This window comes from Chondrus crispus, genomic scaffold (genome assembly GCF_000350225.1).
Source record: "Chondrus crispus Stackhouse genomic scaffold, scaffold_85, whole genome shotgun sequence".
Lineage (NCBI taxonomy): Eukaryota > Rhodophyta > Florideophyceae > Gigartinales > Gigartinaceae > Chondrus > Chondrus crispus.
The window spans coordinates 109,355-128,736 of record NW_005178764.1 but is presented as its reverse complement, the minus strand read 5'-3'; the positions used below and the strand labels follow the sequence as shown (position 1 = coordinate 128,736).

The following is a 19,382-nucleotide window of genomic DNA, read 5'->3' as shown; positions in this document are numbered from 1 at the left end:
TTGTTCTGTCTACTGTATGAGGGATGGCTCGTGGTCGCGTTTTCTTGCTTGGCTTTGTCTTGCCTTTTGCTGGTTTGGTGGGGCGCTGTGGCTTCCTCTTGTCGTGGATTGGCTTCTTCTTTTGTGGTGTCCTGCCTTTGTGAGTTGTTATCGGTCTCGTCGTTGGCGTGCGTCTGGTATGTTTCGTTTTGTTTGCCTGTTTGCTGGTGTGTGCCTTTTTTGTTGTTTGTGTGGGCGTGTGTTGGCCATTTGGCACTTTGGTAGTGCTGCGCTGGCTCGTTTTGTGGTGCTGTGTGGTTGTGGCTGAGAAGGCTGCTGGTGCATGCCTGCATGGGTCACTGTGCTGGTGGTACGGCCTGAAGTCCGTTGCCCTGATTTTTGCGTAGCGTCGCGTGCCGATGTTCTGTATGCATATGTGTATGTCATCGATCCCGTACATGTAGCGTACTGCGTGTGCCTTGTGTTGCAGCTTTGGCGCGTGCGGTTTGAGCACTGGTATGTATCCCGTTTGGCCAAAAGTGAACATTTTTTGACTTGGGAAGGTGTGTTGAACCATTCCGTATGTGGTGTGCTTTTTATCCTGTGGTGGTATGTCAAATTGTATTTGTATACTGCGTCGCATAGCGCGTCTTCCCAATACACGTCTGGCAGTTGGCTGTGGGAGAGTGTGGCGCGTACCTTTTCCATGAGCGTTCTGTTTATTCTCTCTGCCAATGTGTTTTCCTGCTGTGTGTACGGCGTTGTCGGCCGAAATTCGATTCCCCTCCGTAGGAGTTGTTCTTGCACTGTACGTGCGAGTTACTCTTTCGCGTTGTCTGTCACGAGTAGGCGGGGGTATTGCTGATGCTGTGCAGCGGTATGTTCTATTGCATTGATGATGGTGACTGGTACTTGCTTGCGATTGTTCATGCCGTACACCCAGACGTATCGCGTTGCCGTGTCTATGAGGGTTATAAAATAGTTGGCATTGCGTGCCGAGGTTGGCTTGATCGGTTCACATACGTCTGATGAGAGGCTGTCGCCTATGGCGGTTGTGTGCTTGGTTCGGCGGTGTGGTCTTGTAGTGGTCTTGCCATCTATGCAGCCACTACATGTGATTTGTGCGCTTCTATCGGTGATGCCTCTTGGGAGGATGGGCAAAAGCCCTTGTTTAGACATTATGGCAATTGTGTTGTGGTGCACGTGTCCGAGTTTCAAGTGCCATTCGTGGAGTATCTGTTTGGCTGTGCTGGTTTTGCGGCGTGCTCCTTTGGGGGCTGTGGCGTTGCGTAGCGTGGGGGTTCTTGTTCGTGCATTTGTCGAGTACTGGAGCGTGTCCCGGGTTGCGGTTTGGGGTCTCTTTGGTGGAGGTGCACGTTTCGTTGACGTGGGTGTTTTATTTTTTGATATCGTCTTGTGCGTGCTGGCATGGATGCGGGTTCCCTTGTTCGCTCCGTTACGCTTGCTTGGCTGTGCTCGGGCCCCCTTGGTTGTTGTTGGCTTGGCGTGTGAGAGGCGGTAATGTCCTTGTCGGTACTTTGCTGTGAGCTTGGCCGGCGGTAGTGCGGTTGGCTTGTGCAGCACTGCCTTGATCTTGCTGAATGTTACATCTCCGTACTTGGTGAGATCGTGAACTGACATGAGGTTTTCTGTGATCTGCGGCGTGTGCACTGCGGGCAGTGTGATGGTGTCACTCTTCGTCTGCAGTGTGATGGCGCCGGTGTGTGTTATTTGGGCGCGATGTCCCGTTGCTGTTTGTGTTATTGTCCCGGTGCTGCGTTGCATTTTTGCGTGGGGTGTAGCTAGATGCGTGGGGTGGGCACCGGAGTCTAATATAAAGTTCTTCTTACAGTCTTTGGGGTCCTGTTGCTCGGCGATGACATCTTCCAAAAATTGGAGGCGTTCGGTGAGGTCGTTGATGGTGTCGTCTGATTGTTCGGTTGTGTCTACGGCTGTGGCTTGGTTCGCGCGCGCCGCAGGTAGTCGGCGGGCTGGTCTACTCGCGTAGCAGTTGGTTGAGCTGTGTGTTACGCTGCCGTAGTAATGGCACCATGGGCCTGTGTGGCCTGTTGGTTTTTCGTAGTGTCGCGGTTTGCCGACCGTTTTGTTTGGGGTATGTTGTCTACGTCTGGTGGCGGTTTTGCCCTTTGTGTTGGGTTGCTGGTATGCCTGTTGGTTCTGTGTTGCCGGTGTGTTGCTTTGGATGAGCTGCACTTGGTGTATGTGGTTGGTAAGCTCACGTATGGTGGTTGGTGGATTGCATGCGAGCATCATGGCGAGTGCATTCATCTCGGAGTGATGCGCAAGGCCTTGTACCATGTATCTCATGGTAGTGCGTTCAGCTTCGATGTTAGAGTACCCTGATACTTGTGGGATAACTCCTCTCCGCCCTGGGTTGGGTGAGAGGCGCAGGCTATAGCGAGGGAGCACGCGGCGTGGACGCGACGCGCTAATTGAACCGATCGGACGAGCTGGCGAAAAGGGAGTGGCTCACTGGCCGGTTACGCGCAGTCGCCCCGTGGTGCGTGAACGGGAGCGACAGGTAACGGGTTAGAAGCCAGCGCGCGCGATAGACAACCGAAACGGACGTATATAGGCGCGAAAGGGACGGGGGCGAGCTTGTCCCAGTTTACTGGTGGGGACGGGTGTCAGGTCTTAACCCCTCAGAGGGACGCCTCGGACACCTGTCCCAGTATACAGTACGTGCCGCCTAGTGCGTACCAGGTATTGTACGCCATTAAAAAACTAGCGCCTCAATTCCTAATTACCGCGCGGACGCTGCAGCTACACTAGTGTACTACTGTACAAACGTGCTGCTTACAGACTACCGCACGGATGCCACGTGTTCTAGCGTACACGCGTAATACTGGCAGACTATCGCTTGGCCGACACGTGCACTACTGTACACGTACGCCAGATTACGACCGCTCGGCACGCACGCGCTCCCTACACGTGGGCACACCCGCCTACGTGTCCACCGTGCACGGCCGCACTGTTAATAATCTCCCCGCGCGCGCGTCCGTCGTTATACTACAATACTTGCATCCTGTACCTGAGATCACGATGCTTCTTCACGTATTCGTTGAAGTTTTTATCGGTTGAGAACGTGAGTGTGCGTGCTTCCGCGTCTAGTAGCTCATGATTTTCCAGGGAGCAAGTGTATACAGCTTTTTCACAGTTGCACGGATCGCATGTGGCTCGTAGCGGAGTATGTGCGGTGGTAGGAGTTTTATCACCTCCGTACTCAAGCTCTACATGATGGCATTCTTGAGAAGATTGGCCTTTTTCTGTCGTTCAGCTTGTTGAACTGGGTCGGTGAGTGATGTAGTCATTGCGCTGAGGGCGGCTTGTGCGTTTATTGTTTGCGCGTGTATGTCAAACGCATCGTACCAGTAAGTAAAATTTGTGAGGGTTAGTTGTGGCAAGTGGCCATGTGTGGTGGCTTTGTCACTCATGCTGTGTTTTTGACATGTCGGGGGCGATCGCTGGTGTTGTTAGTGTGATCGTGCAGTGCGGCTTATCTTCTTGCGCGTGTGGCGCGTCTGTTAACGTCTTCCTTGGTTTTTGTTTGTTGGGAGTTGGCGGATCGTGTTCAGCGGTTGCGTATGGCCCATAACCTGTGGTTCCAGGAACACCGATACCCCCGATCCCGAGAGGGCTGGGGGGACGGCGGTGACTTTATTGTCAAAGTGAGTGGTGTGCCTTACTGGCTGCGCCTTATCGTGGGTGCACTACTGACTTGGCTCTGGATGGAACCACAAATTTGAATAAAAATCGTATCAGCAAGTGCATCGGCCCCCCTTCAATGTTAGAGAAATCACACAGCAAGTGTTAAGCCCGCATGATACTGTACCGGCCCACCCTTGCATTTGAATAAAATTCCCCCCCCCCCGGCCCTGTGTAAGCCTGTCCTGTGATGTGGCATCGGCTCCCTCCTTGATCTAGTGAAAAATAAAAGAGAACTGTTTTTTATGAAGGTTGTCCGTTAAGTCGCGAAAACGCGTGTTTTGGCGGCGTGTTTGCCCGGATTTTCTAAACGCAACTATTTCAGACAACGCGTTTGGCAAAACTCACAGCATACCGAAAACTGGGCGCATGTGAGTTTCCCACGAGTTTCACATCCGCCTAATCACAGCAGTGCCGGATCGGCCCGTCTTGAAGGAAAACGACGGAAAACGAGGTGGGTTTTCCGTTCCTTTCACAAGCACAAACGAGTCTCAGAGTGCACGGGTCGTATCGATATGCGTCATGGACGCCCCTATCGCTTCATCTACGCAGAGTCCATCAACGGATCAACGCGCGACAGAATCTGCCACAGATGCCACCGAAACAACCGCGAAAGATAGACAAGTAGAAGCTTCTAAAAAGCGGCCCTCTCCAAACGGCCGCCCTCAGCCTGTCAAGAAGACGAAACTCATCCCTTTTTCGACAACCCATTCTATCCTTGTGGCGAGCTACAATATTCGCTTCAGCGAGTATTCGCGCAGGTGCACGTGATCTGTTGGGCGGCACGACGTGGTACCAGACTTGCGTTTGTTGCGGGCAGGCACCCTGCTGGAGATCGGAGTTTGCTGCTGCAGTCGCTCAGGTCAGCCCGCCCACGCCTCAGTTGGCACCTCCTCCGAAACGAGTCCTTCCCCCTCACCCGCTGATGTCCCAAGCTGCCCACCAGCCTCCCAAACACCGATAGCCTTTTCTGCCTCTTTCTCACCCCCAAACCTCCTCCGCAGGCGCCCACTTTCCTTCTCCGCCGAGCTCCCCCCTCCCCCCTCACTGCCCTCGCGGCAACTCTGACCCAGCGCAAGCGGACCTCGACGCGATACAGACCCCAACATAATGAGTCAACCAACCAATTCCTAGCTCGCGAGTCCCTCAGCTTCCGCTACGCCCCTCTTCGGCCCTCAGGCTGTGCTTCGATACTGTTCTCTCTGGCACCTCAGCCCCTCCTCGTACGGCGAATCACCCGGGAAGGGAGATTTTCGCCGTACGAGATGATCGCCCCCCTAAACGCAATATTATCTCTTTCTTCTTTCTATAAACATTGCCAAATGTCGCCGCCTTCTGGCCGACATCAGAGCCGTCCCTCCTTGAATCCCTGACCCAGTCTTTTCCATTGCCGTACCACACGAAGGAGTAGTTGCTCTGCTAGGTGCCCCGTTGGGCACAGACGAATTTTTGAAATTATCCTTGGAGGCCAAAGTCGAGTCGGTGTCCGACTCCCTCAGAATGCTCGACAGTATCTACAACAGCACGATCAAGCCTCACTATTCAGTATTGGCCTAGTGTTGGGTTGGGCTATCCTACTGCGACTTTTCTGCATCCGTCTCACAAAACCCCCTTCCTTTCTTGACAACAAGTTTCTGCTGTGCACGCTGCTAAGCGATGATTTATATGTTCATTGATCCTACAATGCCTGTCTCATGGTAGGCGCCTATATACACGATTATTCTTAAGGAAAACGCGGTAGGTTGATGCCATGATACTACTGTGCACTAATACACACGGGAGTGGCGAGCACGACGCCTACCCCAAGCACGAACATGGTTTTTGCTCAGCATGGCATCTTCACTTGGAAAGACGCAAGCACTGCCTTCGATATCAAGTCTATCCAAAGTTTCCTCGTCAGTCTCTTCAACTTCCGTTCCGTCCTCATCTGTCTTATCCACATCGCAATCGTCAGATTGGTTTGGCGAGACAACCAAACGACGCTCTCCCACCTCACGCAGATAGGGTGGGATCCTTAGATAACGCCATGACCTAATTGGTACCCTCGCCGCGCCACCACGGCCCCAATCATCCGTATCCGACCTCAGTCGATTTTCAGTGATGACTGCTTCTTCCTGGACAGTCGGTGGGGACACTTCAGCCAGTAAACCTAGGTCAAAGGTCGAGACGCAGTCCGTGGTCGCTGTTCGACGGTGTTGCTTTAATAGCGGACGACCGTTATCCTCAATTGGATACATGGGTTCGACGTCTGGTATGCAATCTGTGCTAGCGTTTCTTCGACGCGCCCTGGGAATAGATCGAATATTCTCCTTCAAGAATAGAAGTGACTCCAAATCCACCAATAAGTCTTTCCTGGCATGTTGGCGGCGGCGTGCCTTGCCTCTGACGCCTTTAGGTCCCTTCTGTGGCTTAAATTTGACACTCGTGTCCACATCTGGGATGCAATCTGTACTCACATTCCTCCTCCTCGGCTTACCAGAGGACCTGGCCTCCTTCTTCATAAAGCCAGGCTCAACTTCAGACTGCAAATCCGAGTTGTCACTGCCAAACTCTTCGACTTCATCACTGAAGTGAAGCCGATTTCTGTTCATGCGAAGCTTCTTATTTCGACTTTGATTCCAAATGGAGACGTCACCGACGTTTACCATGAAATCATCACCGATCTCCTCATAGCATTCAAGGTCGCTCGCACCGAGCATATCCATTGCCGAATCATCGTTAACTGAGTCCTCATCCGCGGCTGCGGAGTCTCTGGCGGAGAGCATTTTCTCACGTAAAGTCGATCGCTTCCTCACTTGGGATGCTTCGGATTTTAAGATCCCAAACGTCATATTTGCTGAGTCCAACTCTTCCCAATGCATGAACAGTGGTGTTTCGCGGAAGGCTTTAGCCAATTGCTGGCGGTCAGCATCCCTCCGCAAAGAAGCAAACTTGTTCCCATTTGGGACACTCTTCCATAAATTTTCACCCTTCGCGGGTAGCTCGCCCGTGCCTCTCCTTTCGCGGGTAGAGGTGCCACTCAGCAGTTCAGCGAAAAACTTCCGCATGTATCTATCGAGTGAATCCACAGTTTCACATTCAAGCCATATATTCTGTGGATTGGCCTCATTGTAAAGGCGCAGTTGCGATTTCGAACGCCACAGTCCTGAAGACTTCATTCTGTTCGCCATTGGACTAAACAGGCGGTCTTCAAAATACGATGACGCAGTGTTGCTAACATTGGGAACGAACGGGAATGGCATTGATCTATTCACCTGCCGTAAGCATGCATTTTTTGCCCTCAAAAGACGCCGCTCAAACCGCATCCTCACCTTGCGAGGTATCCGCCTATGCAAATCAACAGCGCTCTCTTGAGTCGAAGTGACTTTCCCCGTTTCAAGACTTGCAAAAATCACCTCTCCCAATGGAAGATTTCTTGCTGCACTCATGTGACCACCAAGAATGCCTACCAAAAACGGAAAGGGTGCCCCAAGAACTGGTAGCATATGCTCCAACAAAATTGGCGACAGCAAATGTGGCCACTCAAATGGTCTGAGCAAATTGTCAAAAGCGACCACGGCACGAGATACAATTGCTGTGTCGGGTCCTACAATACACACCCGGCGCTCCTCAAGCAAAGCCACAATCACAGACATAATGGCACGCACCTGAAAGTGTCGGAAGAGCAGCGTTGCATCGGTGAGCTCTAGAACACGGGTCACGGTTGATATCAAATGCTTCCCGTCACACTCTGCAGCCACTTCCCATGGTAGAGAACGGATTTCTGTCACCTCAGGCCCATTACTGCCGCCCGACGCGCTGTCTTTTCTCGCGAAGAACCGGTTAGTATCCCACTCAGGCGGCAACCCCAGCAAAGTAGTAGTTGAAAGCCTCCTTGGAAGTCCATCCCGTGCGCCCAAAGAGCCGCCTGAACTCGTCGACGAGGACGTCGGGAATGTTGCACTGGGACGATTGCCAACGCTACCATCAAAATCCGCATCGACATTTTCGCTCAAAAATCTCAACCTTGCTCTCTTCAACAAGCTGTGGCATTTCTCGCTCTGGCCTCTGGGACAAGTGCTAGCCTTCAGCCATTCGAAAAGATTGCGTACTAGGAGTTTTGCAACCTCCGCAGGGCATCGCATGAGCTGAAAAGTTAAAAACCGAGTAGACTCAGACATTTGTCTCCCTGCACGTGGCTCCTCAACTGACCTTTCATCCACAAGTAGAACGTATCGGGCAGCTGTATGCTCAAGAGCAGAGACATAAACGGCCGTAAAGCTAACCAAAGTTACAACCACTAATGTATGGTTGGGCGCTAAGGACCTGCAGTAAACATACTGCCTAGATCCGTCTCGGGCCGTCATGGCAAAAACGTGAGACTGCGCCTCAAGCAGAAGATGACGAAAGCGCATGGAAAGTTTGCTATGAGCCCGAGGGTCTCTCTTCATGTGCTCGCCATTATCTCTTCTTCCAGAGTCTCTGCTTCGAGTGTATCCGGGAAGACCAAGGGAGCGGAGACGAGGTGGTGGAGAACTGTTAGGCCTCCGCGGTAAGCTGTTGGCTCTTCGAGGGGAATCATTCCCGGCATCCGCCTGAGGACCCCACGAAATAGAGGAGATTTTGCATGGTATTCGTGGAGATGACTCTGCGAGAGCATCAAAAACTGCAACCGACGACAGCGGAAGAGTACGCGAGCTCTCGACGGCTCGATCCAGCTGAGCGGCCGGATCGAAATCGGTCGGGGAAACAGGGGTACTGCTTGCAGTGGGGGTCAACTTCAAAGGAGGGGCTTCTGAGGGTGCCTTTTCGGAGCTTGCGCTCACTTGAGGGTCGGTGTCACAATCTGTGTCAAGATCAGAGTCCGAGTCCGAAGATGGATGTGGAATGTCCGATGGAAAGATAAACGGTGCTGCCGCAAGAAGGGCATCACGAGCAGACGTGAAAGTCGGAGAAGACGGAGAATGATGAGGGGAAACCGCGTGCAGCAGTTGAAGTGAGGGGCGTGTATGGCTACCGGGGCAACGCTGGACGATTGCGGCAAGCAGCAGGGCGTCGTACGAAGGAGACGATAGCAGAGAGTCCAGACTCGGCTCCAAAGGAACTGTTAGCGGCATCGCGTTCGGCTCATCGGATGAAAGGGCCTGTCTCCTTGTTAAGTGGAAAAACAAGAAAAGAAACGACAACCTAAACTTGCAAACGGCTTCCGCAGAACTTCCGCAGTGAAGTGCGAAGGGATGGGTCTTGAGGTTTGCGTGTGACTCGCAGGAACTTCGAAAGGGAGGCAGAGAGTATGGGTATGGGTTGAGGAAGGAGAGAGGAAAGTAGCAACTTGTGTGTGCCAGTAGTCTAGAACCGCCCGTAAGAAGAGCTACAAAGACGTTGGATTGGAGGTGGGGAGGCGACGGGGGTTGGTAGATTTTGCTGGGCACATGTGGAAACGGGGCAGTGTGGCAAAGGAGATTTTGGTGCAGAGTTGGAATAGAAAAACATTGTAAAAAAATGTGAGGCAGAAAACAGAATTTGTGTGTGGACCGAAAAACGAGGCGAAATGTTGCTCAAGGATTGGAACGTTATCCAGATTCACGAGTACCCTTCGAAGGGTACCCAAGGGTAGCTCACGCGTGCACAAAACGGACCAAAATTGGAAAAAGTGTTTCCTCCAAAAAACTTCGGGGCCCTTGCTTCTAGACCCATTGCGTCATGGATTCCAGATGATCATCTACCCTTCGAAGGGTATCTGCAAGTTTTTTCATTTTATTTCTCGCTCTCACCGTGGCCTCCAAGCAGCCCCTTTCCACCGCCCTCCCGACATCCGCCAAATGTCGCCCGCTCACACACCCTCAGCCCCCTCGGTCCAATTCACCCACACTGGTTTCGTGTGCCACATGGAGCGATCCGGATCGCACGGTCAGCCTCGCCACTACTATACGGTACAGAGGGGGACGCGCAATGGTGCCGCTTTCATTATTGCCACCCTCGAATTAGTGCCGCAAAAACCGGCAGACACAAATTCTGCCACGTGTCATGCACGACGTCGTCATCGCCCACTCCTCATGCGCAGCTCAATTGATGATGGCACCTCACTCAAAGGCCCTAACATGATTCCTGAAAAGATTGCCAAAGCGAAGCGTACGCGCCTTGCGATTGCACAGAAAATCGAGGTTGGGCATCTGCTGCAGGGCAGGAATGCGTCAGTTCAAAATTTCAGAGCGAACCATCCGAAACATCAAACGCTCTCTTCCTTTACTCCAACAAATTGTGACCAACACCGCTACAACGCTCGGAACAAAGACTTTGCACCCTGCGATGTGGAGGAATGGATTGAGATCGAGACTAATGAGCTTGTGGCAGAACCTTCTATTAGTGATGCTTGCGATTCAATACATTATGGTGGAGAGCTACAGAATCAGTCTGCCAGTGATGCTATGATGGATGATTGTGTGGCAGAAGGCGAGTGTGAAATTACGGAGAAACGGGCCGTACCGAGTGCTGTAGTGTTAGCAAGGTTGTTTGGGTCTTTGGAGAGTCTGGGTGTGAAGTGCGATGTGAGCAATGCCTTATCGCACTTGAGGTCCGCAAAACGAGCTTTTCTAGAAGCTATGCATGAGAGACAGGGTCAAAGGCAACAACAGCAGACCCTAATAACAGAGATTCAGGCCGGGTAGTGATTCTGCTTTCTGATTGTGCCGCTCCGAATTAGTGCCGCATTATTAGTCCTTACACAGGGTGACACTAATGCGTAGGGTCGACTTTACAGCATTGTACAGTAACATTGTTACGGCAATGTACCCTTCCTGACCGGGGCAATTTGGGAATCGGGGCAATTTGGGAATCGGGGCAATTTGGGAATTTTTAGTATTAGCCTTCCAGATTCTCAAGAATACGCCGTTGCCATGCTAGCGATAGTCGTACAAGTTCCTTCGTCCTCCCTCGTTGCCCTGCGATGCAGAATTCCGCCAAAAATCAAACTCCTGCAGCCCCACGGCGTCCCAACGCTCGTACAACTGTCTTTTACAGCACTGACATCATGACTTTCACTACAAGTATTCGTGCGTCATGGGACTCTCCATGCGCATGCAGAGTGCAATCGAAAAAAGGAGGCAGGAACGCGACGCATTCGTGAAAAAGCAGCGGGAAAAAGCCACCGCACTCCTCTGTATAGGTACTAAACGGTCTCCCGATGTGAAAGCGACAAATGTACCTCGCACAACAGTAGATCGGATTTATCACGACCTCGAAGAGCGTGCTGAATCCAAACTCAACGCCGTTCTATCTCCAGAAGCCCACTGCAGAGGACGCCGCACAGTTCTTACTGGACAAGAGTCAACTTTGATAAGAAAAGGATTGTATACGCGGCAGAAAAGGGTTTTGCACTCTCAAACGGTGATGTGAGAAATATAATGACTCAGATAGCGTCTGATGGACGTCCAGGATTTCGCACCGAATCTGGTAGTCCGTCTCAAGACACCATCCGCCATTGGCGTGCAGTGAATAGAGACGTCACTTATCGAAAAAGTGAGAACAAAGACGTCCCAAAGTTGGAGGCTGAAATTTTCACCCATGGGTCAACCATTTCAAATGCACTGAAAAAGTGCAACATGCTAATCCTGGTATAATCAACGACCCCTTCCGCCTTTGGAACCTCGACGAGACAGCTGTGGACTGTCAATTCGAGGTAAGGAGTGAAAAGTATTGGGGTCCTCACGCACCAATCACGGTGAGTATTTGACTTGTCAAGCTAGCAAAAACAACAAGCATATTACAATTGTTGTGGCTGTTTCTGCGTCTGGTCACAAAATATCACCCTTTTTCATTGTAGAGGGTAAGAATGTAATGAGTGGATGGATCTTGCCACTCCAACAGACCGAAATAACATGCCATTCCTCTGAAACGGAGAGGTTATCTGAAAAAAATGGGTTGACCAAGGAACCGTAATCATGACGATAGACAGGGGAAGTATGGAAAAAAGAATTATTTCCTTTGTGATGGAGCATGTGGACACGTTTGTGAGGACGAAGATACCCCCGGAGCTTCCTTACTGCATGACTCTCGACGGCCACTCATCGCGAGAATGCTACGAATGGCTCGAGATATGCAAGCGAAAAAAGTGCGACGTCGCCCAATCTCCCTCTAACACAACTCATTTCTTACAACCATGCGACCAGGACTTCAACACGTCTTTCAAAAAAGGGATGTGCAAATACCCTGACTTGCTTCATAAGCAAACGACACTTGACATGCGAAGTGTCCGCTCAAATCTGATGGTGGCGACATTGGCTTACAGTGATATCACTGTTGATAGATAAAGTTGAGCTTCAAAAAGACGGGGTTATGGCCAATGAACTTTTCATTTCTCGACAGGTTTAAGAGACAAGGTCCAAATGCGGTGTCATATGACCCAAAAAGTTGCCAGGCAGCTTTAGTAAATGTCGCAAATAGAACTCGCAACCCCGACAATCTGACTTTTCGCAAGCTCAAAAACGTTTCGGAGGCAGCAAATGACTCCACCACAGGACTCCGTGATGTTGAAATATTGTTGAGCAAGAGCAGGAGTGTGATCAATATTCCTTATGACAAGCACACGTTCCTCGAAAAGTAAGAGTTCGACCGCAATTCGTTCGAAAAATGTTGATTTGTGTGGAAATAACTACCTTCGTCCCGACCACTCGGAAACGAGGGGGGTCAGAGGTAAGGGAGCGCGCGCCGCTGGGTAACCCACGCGCGAACGCAAACCGTACGGAAGGACTCGAAAAGAGGGAAGGCTCACGTGGCCGGTGACGCGCAGCCGGTCGGTGGTGTTAGATCCGGACGGCCGGTCACAGGTTGGAAGCCTGAGACTAAAAAGGAAACCGGAACGGGATAGCAATTAGCCGTAAAGGGAAGGGAGGCAAGTCTGCCTCCCGTTTACTGGAAGGGGGCAGGTGCCCATGGTCTTAACCCCTAAGTGGGACGCCAGGACACCTGTCTCGCTACAGTAGCTGTTACTTACTGTATACCAGCTACTGTGCTAAATTGGCTAATTTGTGCCATTAACTACTAATTACTAGTTAGCCACCGTACGGATTATACACGTGTGGCCGTGGCCACGATCCCGGCTAACGGTTGTGTCACGTGTTACCAGTGGCCACGCCCGCTGTTACCGGCTGTCCCACGTCGGACCCTTGGGGTACTACTGTGCACGGCGGCGGGCGCGTGTACGCCTGCTCGCTACAGTAGCACCCGCCCTCCCGCGCGGTTATCATCTCGCCGGGGGGGTTGTGGTACGGAATTGTGCTACAATTTGCAAAAAGGGACACCTGCTCTCTATCTGATTTTGGACGAAATAATTGAAAGCGGAAAAGAGAGAGACGTAAAACTAGCCATTGAAAGGCTGTTCAAAGATGAGAAGAAGCCAGAACGGGAACGCAAGCGCGCACAGCTGCGATTGTCGAGTGAAAATGACCGTGCGAAGTCAACGTCGGGATCAGAAAACCAGATCCCGCTCTCTTCCGCACGCGACGAGAATTTTTCGTCCACGTCTGCGGCGAGGTACGGTGCGGCAATGAGCCGTACACTCTCGAAGCATGCCTTCAGGAAGGGTACAGGGAGTGAAGATGAGGTTGTGCAATCTCTGTTGTCGCTTTCCGGTTCATAACTAAAATTACCAAATTGCCCCTCTTTCTCATTTGAGCCCTTTTTGCACGTGTGTGAAAATGTCAAATGGCTTCAAACAGGTTGTTTTCGCCCGCGTCCTTCAATACGGGAAATTGGAGACCCACAATTGTGGGGGGTTGAGAGGTATGACAGGGGAACAATTTTTGAGAAAGTAGAGTGGCAAAGGGGGTGTGAGAGGGGGGAAGTGTCGCAAAAAATAATAGAAAAGGGGGGGAAAATAAAGGTTAACCGGCAGGACCGGGCGAATGAGGGGAATCGCGCTTTTTATTGTCGTGGCTTCGTTTTCGTTTTTTGCTTGTCTTGGCAGCTAGTCTGCCCCGACTCCCTCTGTACTTATACTACTCCCGTCCTTCTTGATTCCTTCTCCATGTAATGTTTTGCACTATCACAAAAATCCATGTAGGAGAGGATTCACTCTCCTTTGACACCTGAAATTATTAAATGCTACTGTTTAGTGCATTTTAATAATTTCGTTGAGATGCATTTGTTTTCTACAGTAAAACGTCACCGTCAAATGCTAATTTCCCACAGGAGGGCCAAGGGGAAGGAAGAGTGGGGAGTAGATATGATAAGTGCTTCAAGTACTTACAGCGCGAGAACGTCACACGGAGTAACGCAGGCTTCCGTAGAAAGTCACACTGGAACGTAACTAGTGCCTGGGATGGGAGTTGGAACGACGGGAGGTGGAACGAGCAGGATCAGGAATCGGTGCAGGATGTGAAACGAATACGAGACCTCCGGTGATCCATTTCACCCCGATTCGTTGCGCAGGGATAGCGGTGTAACAAGGCGCAAGTTGAAATTTGCTAAAATGGAGCTGCTTTTTCAACTTACAGAAACCGCCAAAACGCTTACTGTAGTCGGTTGGAAACAATTGCATGCAGGATTTAGACACCCAAATAATTTGAAGTTGATCATAACAAATCGAGAAGACCTACATTAATCCTGTTTCAAATTACGATCACTTGTGAGTCCAGCACTTCAAAATAGAAGTCGTTCCTGACGCCCCCGCCCTGCCCGTTAATTTTCTCCGAATTGATGGGCTTAAAAGCACTTGTGGACGAACCCTTCAACGCAGGCCGCCAAGCCCGTCAATTAATTGACAATTTAGAGGTAATTTGATGGTCTCAAGCACCGTTGTTTCACACATCGCATTTCGGCCTGGATTCAGAGCCTGAATTTGAGACATTTTATCTTGTCACTCCACAAGGTGCAATAGAGCTCATCAATTCCGTTCAGAATTGCTGGCCTATACTCAGAATTGATGGGCTATGATAAGCCCATTTGCTCATGGTTGACGGCTCTCACGAATGCCAAATGGTCGCTTTAGAAGCTCGAAACCCCTTCTCTGACTATGTGCTTGAGCTTCGGTGTCTTCACAACTCTAACTGCAGCTTTTTTAATCTTTCGCGTAAAGCTAAAAAGAGACGTTCTGACAAGGAGAGGAATACCTGTCCAATGGGCGCCGAACTGTTCTCTTCTATGTATAAACTTCACTTGATATGTATAATCAGTACGCTGGCAACACGTTAAATGCCGTAACTTCTCAGCACATGTCAAATTTATATTTTGTTATTGTGGGTCTTAATTGTAATGTTTAGAAGGACATTTTCGATGACTACTACCTCAGGCATTGACGTGGTGCAATGACATGTTTATCTCTTTCGCAGGTGGTAGAAGATGTGAGGTTGCTCTTCCATTTAGAGGCTTTCCATTGCAAGCAATCGGAATAACGCATTTCTTCCTGAATGAGTCAATACTGGTATAACATTCTCAGCACATGTTAAGGCTGCTTACTTTGGTTTCTGCACGAAGAAATGAAAGTTGAGAGTGTAGTCGTTTGAATCTCTGTTTATTCAGTGTTCAGTCCACTTAAATGCTGGCACAAAAGGTCTTGAAATGCTTTACTTCATCGTGAGACACATGCGAAGATGTTACAAAAGGAAGAACACTATAAAGGGCAACTTGAAAATGGAGTATCCATAAAAGGATGTTATCTAAAATGCCATAAAAGGATGTTATCTAAAATGGCACCCAGGTGCCGCACATACCCTTCGAAACCCCAGTAAAGTATTCAATGGGCGGCTTATTACACGTCATTTTGTTCTGTGTAGTGTAGTATTGAAACATGTTGTTTATAAGGACTTTCGATGTGCATTACCTGAGGAACTGGCATGGTCCAATGGCATGATTACCTACTTCGCGGGTGCCAACCATTTTCGAGATACAAGTTGGATTCGCGTGGAAATGTCTTATTGCCGACATTTCCGACAATGACAATGAAAGTATAGAGATTTGTATCACCACGTTAACACGGTGAAAGTTTGATTCAATAGATGCGGGGTTGTTGATCGCTATACTGGTTTTGCATTGTGCTAAAATGACTGATGCTTTGTTTTCGTCTTGCTCTCCAACCTCTAAAATGCGACTTTATTGTGTACACAGTAAAGTCGCATTTGAGAGGTTGCTACTGTGTACGATGCTTCTTCCAGTCTTTCTGAATTCCTTCAAAATATGCATGAGCTTCTTCGTTTCCGATATTGTTGGTTTTCCTCTTCCTGCCTAGGTCAGCAAAGCATAGTATAAGCGCGCTGCTAGTCTGTGGCATCGAAATTGCGTGGGCCCATATATTTCTGAGTCGTTATTCCTAATAATGTGATGCCGATGTACTTCAGCAATCTTATCAATGTATTGCTCAAAGGCTCGTGCTCGTGGGCTGATCACCATGCACTTCTGATGCATTCCTTTTACCCATAGCCCGGATTTTGAGCGACATCTGGACAGCGCCACATATGCTCCTCCTGCCGGCATCCAACTTTTCACCTCTGAGAAGTCTATTGCCACTTGATCGAACGAGAAACCTTGTGACCGATGAACTGTTAAGGCATATGCTGGAATGACTGGAACTTGGAATCGAATAGCCAGAATTGTTCCATCATCACGGTGGACATCAAATTTCATGAAGCGAAGGTCCAGTGTTATGGCCTCTTTCTTTGCGTTCTCGGCTCTAGAAACTATAACCACTTTGGGCAAAATCTCCTTGTGCGTTTTAAGGCCGTCTCGACTCTGATTTCCATCCAGACTCAAAGAAACACTGAGAGGTCTGGACAAGATTTCCTTCACTACACATATAGTCCCAGGGAGGAAGTCCCCAAGTTTTCGAGTAATCATGACTCTCGCTCCTTTCTTCAAAAGAACCTCCTCAGGTATTGATTCGTCTGGCTGCTTTCTGATACCTTCTGTCGCAACTTCCCGAAGCCCTTTCTCCGAGAAAGTATCAAAGTTCCGGGACACGACGAGTTTAGATCTTAGCACTCCCAGTCGTTTCATCGTAATTTACTTAGCAGTTTTCTTCTGCAAAGACAAGCGCACATGTCCGAATAATGGTTCAAGTTGGCCATGGCTAGTGCAGTTGAGGCTCACAATGTCTTCTTGAGTATGCCTTCCCCGTCTTATCCTCGTTAACATCTCAAAAAAGTCTCTGTCATTCTTCTGTCTATGATTCGCAGTCAAAAATGCAATAAGCCCTACCCCATCTCCACCAAAGAGTCTATGCCATCTTCTGCCTTCGTAAGCCGTCGGATTAATTCTTCTTTTTTCGAAGAGCTTTACGGGTTCCAACTGCAACGGATCCCCGGAAACAACAAGTTGCCTGCCAGCAAACGGAAAAGCCGCATCTCTCTCTGAATGCATCAATACCCGCACAATATACTCAATAGCATCTAGCTCACATGCCTTGAACTGAGAAATCTCGTCAATAATTAAAACTCTCATTCGCATAATTATGTCTGTTCGGATTTCTTCGCTGGCACCCTTTGTAACAAACTCTCATTCGTAAATCTCCATGACGGAAGGGCATTGAAAGTGCTGTGAATTGTGCTCCCTGTTATTGATTCTGCAGCACTGTTAGTAAATGCATAGGATATGACGGCGTCATCCGAATACTGCCTTCTTGCCCATCCCAGCATTTTGTTGATGAGAAAGGATTTCCCCGAACCCGCAGATCCAACAAGGGCAATACTTTCCCCATTGCAGAACGCATCAAACGATATTTTTGAACTGCATCCATCTAGATAGAAACAAAGATCGCCGGATACCAATTGTAAACGCAGATTGCCGTGTACGCCGCAAGATAGAAACAGTGTTTGAAGCTGGCGTCAAAGCTATGGGTAATGAATGCAATTTTCTCGGGCGAATAGTAGCGGTGGTCGAAGCTGGAGTTGAAGACAGCCACCGTGGGCGGAATATACGCAGAGAATATGCAGAGCTGGCAACGCAAGTGCCGAGCTCTCCGAAATCAGGATGTCGCTATTCCCGACCTACTCGGGAGGCTTCCATGTTTTGGCGGGAAATGTATTGCCCGAAATTCTACCATGCCCTCCACATGAGTAATTAATCTTGCTGCCTCTCATGCCCATTTTTTAATATTAGGCCTCAGTTTTGCTGACAGATCTGTCGTCGAGTGAGGGTAATATTTTCAGCTAAACAGTCCTCGGTATGCAAATTGAGAAGAACGACATTGTCTGCGTCTTGTATTGAGATCAAATATAGTTTACTCATCGCATATTGAGATCACATGTAATATTTATATCTCATAATGAAATCACATTTATGATTCTCATCTCACTATTCATCACGTAGAGATTTTTCTCAAATTTAGGTGGTGACTGGGTAGTATCATCATGTCATGAGACATGCAAAGTTGCCGGTCTTGGCCACTTTGGGTACGGCAGGTCTTGCCCCATCCATCATGACACTGTGTAATACATACGTATGAAGCATTCATGATCAATAGCCGTCCTTGCCTCTTCACATCGGTCGATACAGTACAGTAGCTGCCATTTCTAAAGCCTCTCGTTTTTAGGAGCGCGCTGTCGTCGGCACATCTCCCTCTGTTTGCTCCTTCTCTCCTTTTGTCCGCTCTAACCACATGTGCAGTTAGAACCACTTCACATGTTCCAACGACGGTGTATTTTGTACGGGGCAGTAGCTGGGGTGGATTCTGGTTACAAAAATTTAACGATATTACACCCTGTCAGGCGGAAGCGCTTTGCGTGTTTGTAGGGGGCCCGCTTTGCAAAACTGAGGCGGGGGACATAAACAGACACCATCGAGTGTCAACCGCGAACTCACAGTCGCAAGCAGAGCGCACTTCGTCGGATGCCGTTGAGCACCCTCCGCAACGCGACTACCGATGAAAAGACGTGTGAAAGCCCGTCTGGCTGCTTTGCGGGTGCGCCGTGCAGAGAAAGCATCGGTTGGAGCATTTAGTGTGGCTGGTTTTCGACGCGCGCCGGCCGGGTGCACGAGCCGGTTCATTACATAAAAAATGTCAATGGACTGGTGCACGGCCGACGGACCGAGTTTATGCGAATACTGTGCAATCGGACTCGGCATAAACCCTCCACCTCTTTCTCTCTCCCTATCTTGTTCCTCATCTGCGCTCCTGAACTGGTGTCTCGCTGGTACTGGGTTTGTGATAGCTTTTTTGCCGGTTAGCACCGATGCAGTCACAGTGCAGTGTACATTTAGTTTCTGAACTCATATCGAGCTAGTGTAGTGCAATGCGCCTGTCAGGCAGAGACTGCGGTCCGATGGTCCAGCAAAAACAATAACAGCAACAAAAAGAAGAACTGCCGACGGCACAGCGCTACGGAGTGTCCGACTCTCTCTTCTCCGTTTAAACGAGCTTGCGACTCGTAGTAGCTCAGATTCCTGAGAGGGGGGCACAGAGAAATAGCCCGGCCCGGGATCGATGTGGTAGAGACTTGCGAAGAGAACTGCTTGACGAGTGTGGGGTGGGGCGTGTACTTTGGTACCCCGGTTCCACTGGGTTGTAAGGCCAATGCTCTTTGAACTTCTTCGACACCTTGTAACGCGACGAGGCCTTCGACGGGGGCGTCGCGACGCAGCCCGACGGGATGAATGAAAGTAGCAGCGCTACATCAACTGTGCCGCCCGATGTCTCGAAACACCTACACCGGTTCGGTCGCAACCGAGGCCGATGGCACCAACACTGGCTCGTACATACGACAAAGCCC

At 49.9% G+C, this 19,382-nt stretch overlaps 1 protein-coding gene across 1 annotated transcript; it reads right to left on the bottom strand.

Annotated features, from left to right (window-relative positions):
• Nucleotides 1-5,471: 5,471 nt before the first annotated feature.
• On the bottom strand, nucleotides 5,472-8,801 carry CHC_T00007786001 (hypothetical protein). Its single transcript, XM_005711504.1, has one exon. It carries the CDS (start codon nucleotides 8,799-8,801, stop codon nucleotides 5,472-5,474), a length of 3,330 nt encoding a protein of 1,109 aa, XP_005711561.1.
• Between the last annotated feature and the right edge of the window lie 10,581 nt (nucleotides 8,802-19,382).

Coding starts and splice junctions, on each gene's coding strand:
- CHC_T00007786001 (XM_005711504.1), bottom strand. CDS start 8,801: ATGCCGCTAACAGTTCCTTTGGAGCCGAGTCTGGACTCTCTGCTATCG.